The 12,430-nt window shown below is 49.3% G+C and overlaps 1 protein-coding gene across 1 annotated transcript in view; it reads right to left on the bottom strand.

The window, feature by feature from the left end:
• Positions 1-12,430, bottom strand: part of LOC122381596 (ras-related protein Rab-23-like) — a 36,006-nt gene that overhangs the window by 11,012 nt on the left and 12,564 nt on the right. Inside the window, exon 2 of the mRNA XM_043365954.1 lies at positions 9,507-9,683. Within this exon, the coding sequence (XP_043221889.1) occupies positions 9,507-9,539 (33 nt within the window). The 5' untranslated portion in view covers positions 9,540-9,683. The remainder of the gene's footprint in view (positions 1-9,506; positions 9,684-12,430) is intronic.

Raw genomic sequence — 12,430 nt, 5'->3', positions numbered from 1 at the left:
ATAATTATATTGATCGGTCTATGGGAGACTATTTAATTCTGATATGGACTGTAAAGAAACGTGCTGGCACTTTATAAGTTCCACTAGAGCTAAGGAAGTACAGACAAGGTAGGTCGAAGGTAAATCATTTTATTGCAATCCAGGAAGGATGAAGCGAATGCATGCTGAACAACAATGACCCTTGCCACATAATAACAAACACCGTCATTTACCTCGCTGTATGCACGTCATTTCGTTCCTAGAAGGAACATCCAATCATCGTGACTGTTTGACATTGTGAAACTGTTTTAACATTGTGTTGAAATCTGCGCGAACACTGAGCGTCCGGTCAGACACGATTAGTCATGGAGACCCACCAGGGCGAAACGTACAGACCTCAGCTAATCCCATGTAGTCATCTGTATGGATGATCACCTCATTCATTTATAACACTCAACCCCAAGCGATAATCAATATAACAGCAGAACGCTATAACCACTTTCGCCTTGAGTCTGACACCCCGACTGGCACCTCCCCCCTCCCCCTCCACCCCTGTCCGTCGGGCTGGGGTCGCCGACCTCAGCATATACCGCCCGAGGCGGGTCGGAGCGGCGCCTCAGCCGATCATCCCGGCCGCCTCGAACAGGCAGCAGTTTTTGTGCTGCGCCATCGGCAGGGATTCGACAGGAGGCGATATAAACAGATGGGCTGGCCGGCACCGGATGAGCGCGGACATTCCAGCCACCTGGCCATCGAGATCGGGCGACCATGACCGATCACATGACAGGAGTAGCGAGAAGAGGCTAGACGATCGGAGGGTCTGCGAAAACGGTGGAAAATAGATAGGAGACTGAAGTGGGATATCCGTCGGGTTAAACACAACGAATATTTGTCTCAAGCAAGCTAATGGGAATATGTCGGTTCTTTAATAATTATTGATCATCTGTTTGGAACATTTACTCAGAACACAAAGTCTGTTAGCCTGCATCTACATTACGGCAAAAAATGCAGGCATTTTCTAGCCATACCCGGGATTGAAAACGGATGAATTGATCTAAATGACTATTGACCAATGGCTATTAACTTAACGCCCATTTCTACATTCTAATACATTCTAAATCGCATCGATCTAAAACCTATCACTCCTCTCATTTGTCAACTCATCGCTCCAAGGGCTGGGGAGGGTGACGGTAATTTTCCACCACCAGCGCCTTTTCATTTCGCTCAACACCTCCACCGTCCACCGGTACCTCTTTCTGCGACCTCTGGCTCTTTTCACAGTCGCTGCCTCTTCTGACAGCCCCCGGCTGGCCGTTCGCGGGGCCGTTATGCATCAGCGCACGCTCCGGCATCTCCGCCCATCCCGTGGTCATTCAGGCGAGACGGCCGCGCGCGACCCCTGGCTCCTCCCGAGGAGCGGCCGCCGACTCCTGACTCCGGCGGCTGCGGACTCTCCTGACTCCGTCGGCGCCCCGGCGCCCCGGGCGTCCGGGCGTCGGGAGCAGTGAACTGGCCGGCTGACGCGCCGCAGCCGGGCGTCGGGTTGCACCGCGCCCACTGCACGGAGCCAGCCGTGCGGAACGGACACGGCGCCTGCAGAGGTCACTGCCGAGGCCGGTCACTTCCCTGTCCCGATCTGCTGAAACTCACCAACTCAGCCGGACGAGCCCTAGAGAGGGAACGGAGGGCGAGGAGATGACCGAAACTGCCGCGGGGACTGGGCCGACGGGGCTCTGCACGCGGTTACAAGGATGGCCTATGGTGATGGTTTATGGCCAATAAAATGAGGCAAGACGATGAGAATCTGCTCCTTTGCAACACCTAATGCAAGGAAAGTGTTTCGTATAATACGGGGATAACACAAGTTTTAATGTCAAGCCAATTATTCACTAAAAAGTTGTTCAACAAAGCAGAGAATAACTTTCCCTTTAGCACCGTGTTATGAATCAGATATCAGCCTCACAGTTCTGTAGAAACCATTCAGGAAGTGTACACACGCAAGTTTAGTTATAGTTCGTTTTTCTTAAGTTTGCCCCTCACTGTAAACGTCTTTTTGAACACAGCACGAGAATTGCTAGCTGAATTACTGAGAAAACTGGTTGGCGCACATTGATTTCACCAGATTTCACAGACGATCAATTTTATCAAATTTGTTTACCATTTCACAGACTCATAGCTCGTATTTAATCATACCTACAGCTCCACAGTGATAGACGACTTCTCAGGAATTATGTCTGAACTAATTAATAAATTGCACGGCGTTTAACATTCACGTTACATCGTCTGTGTTCAAAACTTATTTTGAAAATATTATTCATATCTCCGATACAATGTGCGCCAACCAGTTTTCTCAGTAATTCAGCTAGCAATTCTCGTGCTGTGTTCAAAAAGACGTTTACAGTGAGGGGCAAACTTAAGAAAAACGAACTATAGTCACTAGTTCCAGTCACGTTCATTCGTGGGCCTCGTGGCTTCAGAACAAACATTTTTGATTGTTCTTATGGAATTAAATTATATTTGTCTCTTTCTAATGGAAGGCGAAAGCATTGCTCTCTTTAGTCAAGACCTGCGCCTAGCATACCGTTATCGACGTGATTCGACGGATAGATCGACGTGATTTGACATCACCGGTCTTATCTATGGATGATGGACACGACCACCACGACTTTCTTATGGATGGTGGCTTTCAGACACTCTCTGAATCTGATATGAGTGGGATCCGCGCTTTGGGCGCCTTGGCCGGTGCGGCGGGGTGGTGACTTCAAGGCATGCTTGCCAAAAATCGGACATCGAAGCAGTAGAATTAAATCTTTCATACTGGGAAGACGTGTGCACGGCTTTTTGGCATATCCTCCGGGCTCAGGCTGAATTAAGGATTTGGATCTCTGTTACGCTGTCCATTGTCACTGCGTGGTTTCACTGCCCATCGGATAAAGTTGACTTGAAAAGAGTGTTGCCACAGCTCAGGCATTCGTTCGCCCATCTCACCAAGACTACGTTTTTGATCGATGGGATTTAAACGACTTTCCAACCAAGCAGATATTAGCCCACCATAGTTCTCAGACTGAAACAGTCAACGTTCCACAGAGAGACTTGGGTCTCCATGACGGCTCTCGAGTATCGATGCCAGACGTAGCTCCTACGCCACAGACACGTATAGGCACGCCAGGCATCCACTGTCCACAATGCGTTCCTGATCACACACGACCGCTCCATTCGTGGCGCAGACGCAGCACCGCCAGCCGAGCGCACTGCGCCAGATTCGTCTCAGACAGTGAAAACAAAGCACCGCGAGCGCCACAAGTGCGGCAAACGAGGCGCGCAGTGCAGCAGATGGCGCGGGCACAATCACATGCTCAAAGCGTGTCAAAGTTGCCTTTGTGCGCGCGATCAGCGGCCGTTTTAGGCTGTCGTAGATCGATTTAGTTTGACGCGCGCATCACTCGGCCGGCTGGGTGATGTATGATGCGACAGGGAAGGTGCGCCGAGCGTCGCACGCGCGCCGCTTTGGCCGCGCTCCGGACGGCCGGGTGGCTGCGGTGCGGTGAGTGCGGCTGTGGTGGTATGTATCGCGGCTAAAGTAGCCACCTTGTGCACTGTGCAATGTGCATGTGGAGGAAACTGTTTGAACTCAGACGGCCGTTCGTGACGATAAGGAGATTGGCTGCGTGATGCTGGCTGTTATCCGTTGATCAGGACAGGCGCGAGAGAAAATAAGAAACATTTCCGTTTCGTAGAGGGCTCAAAGTTTGTGGGAAATGTTCTCCAGATTCTGTTGCTTGATGGATAAATGAATGTGATAAATACCTCCTGCAGTCGATTTTTCTTTGTTCGAAGTTTGAACTATGAAAGCAGAAAACTGAGACTTCAGTTATGTGTTCTGCAGTTGTACACAGAGACAGTTGTGTAGGTAATAGGTATATAATTGATTTTGTTTTATGTCAGTTGTCACTTTGAATGTCAGTCCTGGCACCGTAGGATATTTGATTTGGTCTTCGCTGTTATATAAGACAGCGCAACGGCAGCCAAAACATGCCGGGGTTCTTTCAGGACAGGACAGATATCTTCCTATACGAACAAAACTGTTTCATTCGGTACCAATCTCGTGGAATCCGGTAATACCCACTGGCCGTATCTGAGCTGTCTGACAGCTAAAACCACACCTGTCAGCGGCCGATTTCCCCACTCCCTCACATTTCAAAGACGTCCCTCCACCGCCCGCCGCCGCCCGCCGTCCGCTGCGGCCGCTGCCGTCCAGCCTACCATCGTCAGGTGGCGTTGGGCCGGTCCGCTGCACTCCCGGCAGCTTAGCAGTCGCCCTCATGGTCACCACAACCGGTTCAACAATGACGCGTGCTTCGCCGCCGCCGCCGCGACAGCTGGCAGCTCTGCCGGGCCCACTGCGGGCCGCCGCGACAGCCGGCAGCTCTGCCGGGCCCACTGCGGGCCGCCGCGACAGCCGGCAGCTCTGCCGGGTCCACTGCGGGCCGCCGACAAATAAAAACGCGCGACAGCTGAATGGGTCGGAAGATATGGGTGCACAATGGTGGAGCCCCCCGAACTGAACGGGCGCTGCAGAAGTGCAGAAGCTTGGCCACCTGGATGGATGGTGAAAATCGGACGAGAAATTGCAGGGTAGGAGGAAGAAACATTTTTAGACTAGCGCTTAGCGCAGCAACAGGAACACAGCTATTTACAGGGCGATGCAATGTCTGACTCAAGTATTGCAACGCGTCGTTAAAAAGTTCAATCACATTTAACACCACCTGCCGGTCCACATTTGCCGGACCGGCCCACATTTGCCGGTCCCGTAGCTCAGTTGGTTAGAGCGTTGGACTCCGCGTGGTGAGAGCACGCGTCCCCGGTTATGACAGTCCGAGTTCGAAGCGCGACGGGCGCTCGACATTTATGGGCCTCCTGACAGGTATGGTTGCGGTTGCTGGCAGGCCGTAGCCAGGCGAAGTCAGCGAGGGGACCGGCCGTGCGCGACTTTGTGCGCACGTTAAACTTTGGACTCTAAATTCTGCCATAGCACCGGAATTGCGCGATCGGAGGGTAGAGGGCAGGGTCATCGCAACAAGCTTTGCTTAGCGGTGGCTCTGTCCTTGTGAATCCTTCCCATCGAAAGGTTCGGACTAAATTTATAAAAAACCCTGCAATGGGCAGTGCGAGCTTGATGGATCGGAAATATACCTACAGCAGAGAGTTTGAATACGAGTGCATGTGATTTATCGTCTGTAGCCCGCAATCTGAGTTTTTCTTTCTGTTTTTAACTTGTGATTAATTTCCTTGTAGTTCAATATAGGGAAACATTAGGTATTAGGTAAATCAGTCATCATCTGCCAGTGATGTCACCCCAAATATGTGGCTGATCGCACACATCCTCAGTTGTCACAGCCCACGACGTCATATTACCACCTCCCTGAGGCACACGCCTGGACGCGCCCCTGCTCTCCCCTGCCGCCCAGCCACCCCTCCCCGTGACGTGACTGGGCGCGCCCCTGACTGCCGACCGTGCATTCCTCACCGATTCGACCACGGAGCCCGGCAGGAAACCGCCCTTTTCCTGGTGGGTGTGTACTGTGTACTGTGTATGGCCACGGGTTGGGTTAGCAGTTATAACGAGGCTGCTTCAGCTGCCGCAGAGACTTGCTTGAGGGTAATTGCGGACCTTTGACATTTTTGGGTGGGCCTAGTCTATCGTGGGATCATCGTCCCGAGAAGAGTTGATAACGAGCTAAGATGCATTTTCAGTTATAATGTATTTGGCACGGAATAGACGGTGATTTGTATCAAATCTCTGTGTGGATACATCTACTGTTAGACCTTCACCTTCTGTTCTGAATAGTCACAAGGCTCATGTAAAAATTAACAGAAGATTGGCAGGGGTTGACAGGAACCAGAACTTAAATAATCAGGTCAAAGATACTTTCTGTTCTTTTAACTTTGATGAAGTTTCCTTCGCGTAGTTTATGCTATCCTGCCAATGATCAACATTCAAAAGAATGTTTTATGATTTATCGTAACAGTTCTTGCAATGTCTGGGCTTTTCCAACTAGATAATACCTTTCTCAGGTAAAATAAATACATGTAACGTAGTTTATAGCCGCGAGGAAGTACCACCTTAGCCACCGCTTTCCTTGCCGATACCATGCCAGATTTGCGGTACAGAATCCGTGTTCTAGCCACCAAGCAACGATAAGCATCCGGTTGGCACATAGGACAAAATGCTTCAACAAACAAAAATACTTGTGTGCTCTCACGCGACAGCACAATGCAATTTCGGGGAGTTGGCGCGCTTTATCAGGAGCAGGTGCAAACAAAAATGGAGGAAGACAGACATACATTTTCCATTCACGGACTGTTGTGAATTGAAGGCGTTGTCTAGAATAGCAGGGCAGGAACAGGGCAGGACGGCTAGACATGTTGGATATTTCTGGACCTCTAACATTTTGCTTCGACTAATTTATACTATCTAAATTCTAAAACATATAAGTAATGCCGGGATAATGTATTGTTCAATCACGTTTGATCTCGATTTAAGAAGTGCCTTTTCAAGACAATATTTACAATTATATTTCAAGCCATTACCTTCTTCCGCGACCCTGTTCCTTGTTCCGGTCCCAGTAACTTTGTGACCAAAAGTGCCACAAAACTGTTCTTTTGGTGCTCCATTCAAAGCTGGCACCATCCTGTCGGACCGTTTCCATAAAATAGTGGATCCCTGGAGTGTAACCAGACGGGGCCAGAGGAGAACAGAACAGACCACCTGGCGACTGAAGGTCAGCAGAGACGGAGGACCACCACCAGAACTACTACTGAGGGGTCACACCAAAAACGATATACGGTTCGACGGTAATTTATCTCGACAGAAGGTTTGATGTTAATTTTCGCACTCGTTTTGCTCGTGCAGCCTTATACAAATTTTCGTCACATTCCGAAAACAAATGTTTTGTTTCGTGTTTTTTTTTCTTCACATCAAACAAGCTTAATCCGATGAAGATGTTCTTCCCTATTATAGAAATGCACCTCTTTGCCAGTTCGAAACGTCTAGAAAAAGAAAATACTCCGTGATTTTGATCGGCAATTGCTGCTACGGTGGAAATGCGGAATTAAACGGAAAACGTTTGAGCTGCATAAAAACTCCGATAATTTGTGCTTGGACCCAGTAATTCCTTACTCGGCTTGTTGTGACTATTGATTGATTTCACACGTCAAGTCAACCGGCATTCTGCCTGAATGCTACCTATACCCACAATGAATTACTGACGGGAGACCGCAGTGCTGTGTTGAACACTAGCACCACAGGAGACTGTAACGCCGCATACAGCAGAATCACAAGCGGAAACATGTATATGAGTAAATGAATGCTGGAAACGTTATATCAAAGAATGTGCATTTCGGAAAAGCTCCGCACAGACTTTTGACGCAACGTCAAAGCCCGACGGACGTTTCACAACCAATGCCTCCTCCTCTGACATTTTCTCTTAGGGCAAACCAATAAATTACGATTAGTGTTGAGCAAGCTGCAGGGAGGTTCAGCCTCACTTTCTGTCCAGCACGGTCAGAAAACTTCGACGCTGTAAATCTCTTTGACAGCTTTGACAGAAAACTATCCAGGAATGTCGCTTTTCGTTCGTCTCCGCTCTGTTCTCCCCGACAGAATCCATACATTTCTTCCCCTGATTTGCATGAATCAGACCTAAACGAATGCAGCACAGAGCGCACGCGACAGTGCACAACAACAGCGGTGGGCTGACCTCTGGGCTCTATTGTGTGACCTCTGGGATGCTCTGTCCGGGCGGCGATCGACAGAGCGCGAGAGGCAGCGGCGCAGAGGGAGGGTCATTCACATCGGCCGCCCGGCACCGGCTGATCAGACCGCCGACTTCTCGAGAGGCTCTAATGATATGCACCGATTGTCGGCCGGCCAATGAGATGATGCCACATTCAGCCTGCTGCAGATACCATCGTCACGTCCCCGCACTCCTCTGTACACCATCTGTTCAATGTCCGGGTATAAATGGTGGCCGTGACGACTCACTTTTCAGCTTCTCAAGACCATTTGGTTGTTGTCACCCAAGACCTAACTTTGAAGTGTAGAGTGGGGAATATTTTTTACTCTACATTTGGTAATACACTCAACTGGGATTCACATCAATAAGGTGCTGGTATGGGAATTCGGCTAAAACATAAAAAACCTTAATAAATAGCCAGAGCTCCTATTTTGGAGTAGTTATTTGACTTCGGGCAACTGTACTTATCACATTATGGTGAAGCTCACTTTCGATCTACACCTTTCTGTTGATATTAACCGGTTGATTAAAGTACCTACCAATTAAGATAGCATGCACCACAAGACCGAAACAATAGTCTCGTGCTAATCACAGACGGCGAAGTCCGCCGTATGACATCGAAAGTGAACCGGTTTCCCATGTTGTTGAGCTGCTTTCGATTGTTCCTTGTTATTTGATACGGACACCAACAGCACAAGCGGTGAACACGGTAGGTTCTTAACCCGCGCACCGACGGGGGTCTGCGCCAACTTAGTACCGACGGGGGGGGGGGGGCGGATGACCGCCCCCCCTGAGATCTCGAGAACGAAGCAAGATAGCGACAAGCGGTAAACGGCATCGGATACACACGGACAAGGTCTACAATTTTTACTAAGGTCATTTTCAGGTCAGGTCAAAGATGACGTCACAGGGGTCGAAACAGTCAAAATGGCGGCGCTAGATATGGAGAGGGTTTTTCTCGAATAACTTTCCAAGTAGTCAAGATAGGAACAAACTAAGGGCATCATCGTGATCCTCTCGTCAATCCGCATCGAATGATATATATGTTGACCTCGAAAGGTCAAGGTCAAAGGTTGACCTCAGGTCACGTGACCTCGAGGTCATCATGTATATCATTCGATGCGTCTTGACGAGCTGAACACAATGAGACCATCCGCGCGGCTGTATCTTGTTCCTGTAAGGAGTTATTGGCAAAAAACCTTTGGTGACCTTTGATGACGTCACATGACCTTACAGCTGCCCAACAGCAAAACAGACCTCAAGGTAGTGAAGGTTGATCGTATGTGAAGTCATGTATGGTATATGGGGCCATTCCGACCCGTTTTAGTGGTAAAAACAGGGAGTTGATTTTTCCCCCATTGACTTATAATGGGGAGGTCGCGAAATTGACCTGACCTTAGGTCACCGACATCAAAATTCCGAGATATACAAATTGTAGCTACTAATGACCTAATAACATCCTGCGACTTTCAAAGGCCTTCGACATCTACTGTAGCTCTGGCACGGTGACAAAGTTGCAAAAAAGTGACTTGAGGTTGGGTCATTCAAAGTGACCTGGTGACCTGACCTTAAAAGTTAGGAGGTTCAAACTTGCACACCATGTGTAAAATTGATGAGAGAATAGTCATACCAAATTTCGCGGCGCTACGCGCCGCGGTTTTCCCGCTATCCGCGAAAAACCTCAGGGGGGGCGGATATCCGCCCCCCCCGTCGGTGCGCGGGTTAACTCACCTTTACTGCAACTTCCATTTCTTCGTCCCTCATTGTGACGATCGTAGGGTTTGCGGAGGACTAAATGACTAGCCGGAGACCCTTGACAATGGCACGAGCACTAGTGGCACGAGCAGACACCAGTGGCTACTTAGGCAGTGGTGAACAGTTGCGGACAACGCTTGAAGTCCATGACAACTGAAACAAAATGCACACACCAGTTAACAGAAATACGATCAATGACGTTTATTAGATACCAGTAAAACGCCTTTTGGGCGAAGAACGAGCGAGCGAGATAGTGAGCCCTGCACGTGCGGAAGGGCGAGAGGGTGCTTCCAACGGGCTTGCGCAAAGCACCCTTCTAACCGGTCGCTAGCGGTGTGCCAAATTTGAACGCAATCGGCCCAGCCGTTCCTGAGATCTGGAAGCAGCATTCTGCACGTGCGCACGTGCAAACGGGGTCCAAAATGACTTTTGCACGGCACCCTACTAACTGGTCCCCAACCGTGTACCAAATTTGAGCGCAATCGGCCCAGCCGTTCTCGAGATCTGGAAACGCCCCCTGCACGTGCGCACGTGCAGTAGCACCCTAACCCCAACACATGGGAATGCATTGCCTGGTGGGTGCCTACCTGTATGCCAAGTTTCAGCGAAATCGCCCCAGTAATTACCGAGCTACTGAAATGGGAACAAATTTGGCACCTCTTATTGTTGTATTTTGCACGTGCACTGGGGGTGACCCACATGCATCGAGAGTATCCTATTTTGGGTAGAAGTGATGCTGCTACCCTACAAAAATTACCGCAAGTCAATCGCCCAAGCGGCTGCTGAGATATGAGCCTCTCAAAATCACTACTTTTGCAAAACAGCTTGAACACCCTTGACTTTTCACGTGGCACGTGCCACGACGGTCACTGAGATGTATCAAAAGTAGTCAATTACGGGGTAGAAGGGATGGGGCTACCCAACAAAAAAGACCGCAGGCCAATCGGTCCAGCGGTTGCTGAGATATAAGCCTCTCAAAAGCGTTACAGGCCGGGCCGGGCCGGGCCGGGCCGCTCATACTGAGATTTTTCCGTTATATTGAAAAGACTCACTTCGCTCGCTGCGCTCGCTCGCTCGTAATAAACGACTAATGAGTCACTGACACATGTGGATGTTGCTCCTTATAGCGCCCTATGCAATAGGCATGGCGTGAAGTGCCGTTCATGCAGTTTATTATGCGGGCTCATGCTTTGCATCGGAAATGCTACAATAAATTAAAGAATTGCAAAGTCAGTGATGGACTGCTTTGCGTGATGCTAGCAATCATCGCGGCTTTTGAGATACGTGTTCGAAATCTTAAGGCTTAGATCGCATGTAATCCTGTTGCAAGGATGGTTATTTAGTTGCACGAAAGGCTCCTTCAACAATGAGCAGGCAAATGTACAAGGCCGCATACAACTTAGCGGATCAGTTCAACGTTCAGTTCACACCATCAAATGCGGCTGAGCAAGTGTACAAGTATGCAAGCGATAAACACTTCACCCAAATCCACAGAGGTGAGCGCGATACCGGTGTGAACATGCTCACTGACGATTGATATGAAACCGGCTCTAGGATAATAACAGACGTCCGCAGTCACATTTCAGTCCGATATGGCCAGTGCAACTCCACTGCGACGCTAATGCTGACTTAGATGGGCGTGTGAGGGTGCAAGCCGCCCGTACAAGTCATTGCAGGTGGCACCGCTAGTTTATGGTGACTGGAAAAATAACTATGTGTGAACTGAATGGGTAGGCGTGATCTTATTGATATGCAGCGACCGGCCAAGCCCTGGTGGAGCACGAGCTAAGCACACCCTCCTTACATTACAATGGTATTGGTATTGGTACTGGGAGCTAGAAGGGGGAGATGGAACTGGACTGGGAACTGGGCGACGGTATGACGGTACTTTGCACTTTGGTGAAAATAGAGCTATCTGGAGCAAAAGTGATGCTACTGCTACTTATGGAAAAAAAGTTTGTAATAGTTTTAATTCATATTTGTATTGTTTAACCGGCAAATGTGGTACGAAAACCGTAACCAAACTCATTCCATAAACCTTTTCTCGCTGCTAATTAGCCTGTAATTCGCTAAGTTTTTTTCTGTGCATCGTCGTTTCACCAAGGCACCCTCACAAAGTGGTGACCATGAGGGCCAACGTCGCGCGAATGTGCCACCCGAGTCCGGCTGAAGCAGGTAGCAATTAGTGCCCTGACATTTTTAGTGCCGCTCGGCAATAAAACCTGGCTACTAACAACCCCCATACAGAGGCTCGCATTCCATTGGCATGCATGGATCTAAGTCACGCGATGCGTCGCGAATGGGACCAGCGCGCCATAACCGTCTGCGTCACAAATGGTCCGGGTGCGCCACGACCGCCGCTCTGGCCGGCCGCGGCCACCTGTGAGCCTCTGACGTGGTTTTTGCACTGAGCCGGCATTCTGGAGCGATCTTAAGGTGCAGCATTCTCTCGATCACGCGATCGGAATATTTCTTGCCGGCCACAGCTTCTGAACTGAGCCCCACATCCGCTGCAAGAGACGAAAGTCTGTACTGGTGCCGATTTGGAGAACGATTGCTATGAGAGATGATGTTTATTTTCTAGAAAACCAGATCAAAGGTGCTCAACCTTTTTACCGAGTAGATATTACAACATTCATTTTCTTTTATTTCATTGCGCCTGAAGAAATAACACCTACTGTCAGTCGCACAACCTTTACTCGAATGTTCGAGTCATCGTTTGATGTTGATGTTCACAGCTTCCTTATGAGCTATTTGCAGCTCACAACAGAAGCCTAACAAAGATATTGTAACACTGCTGATCACCTCAAGACTCATTATCACACCATTAACTACATTCCAGCCTCCACCAAATTAGATTCCTTTTTTCTGCCTCCATCTCCCCCCTCTCCTCTCCTCTC

The sequence above is a fragment of the Amphibalanus amphitrite genome, unplaced genomic scaffold, assembly GCF_019059575.1.
Source record: "Amphibalanus amphitrite isolate SeventyFive unplaced genomic scaffold, NRLGWU_Aamphi_draft 000122F_arrow, whole genome shotgun sequence".
Lineage (NCBI taxonomy): Eukaryota > Metazoa > Arthropoda > Thecostraca > Balanomorpha > Balanidae > Amphibalanus > Amphibalanus amphitrite.
Note: the sequence above shows the minus strand (reverse complement) of the source record. Positions and strands in the feature narration are given on the sequence as shown.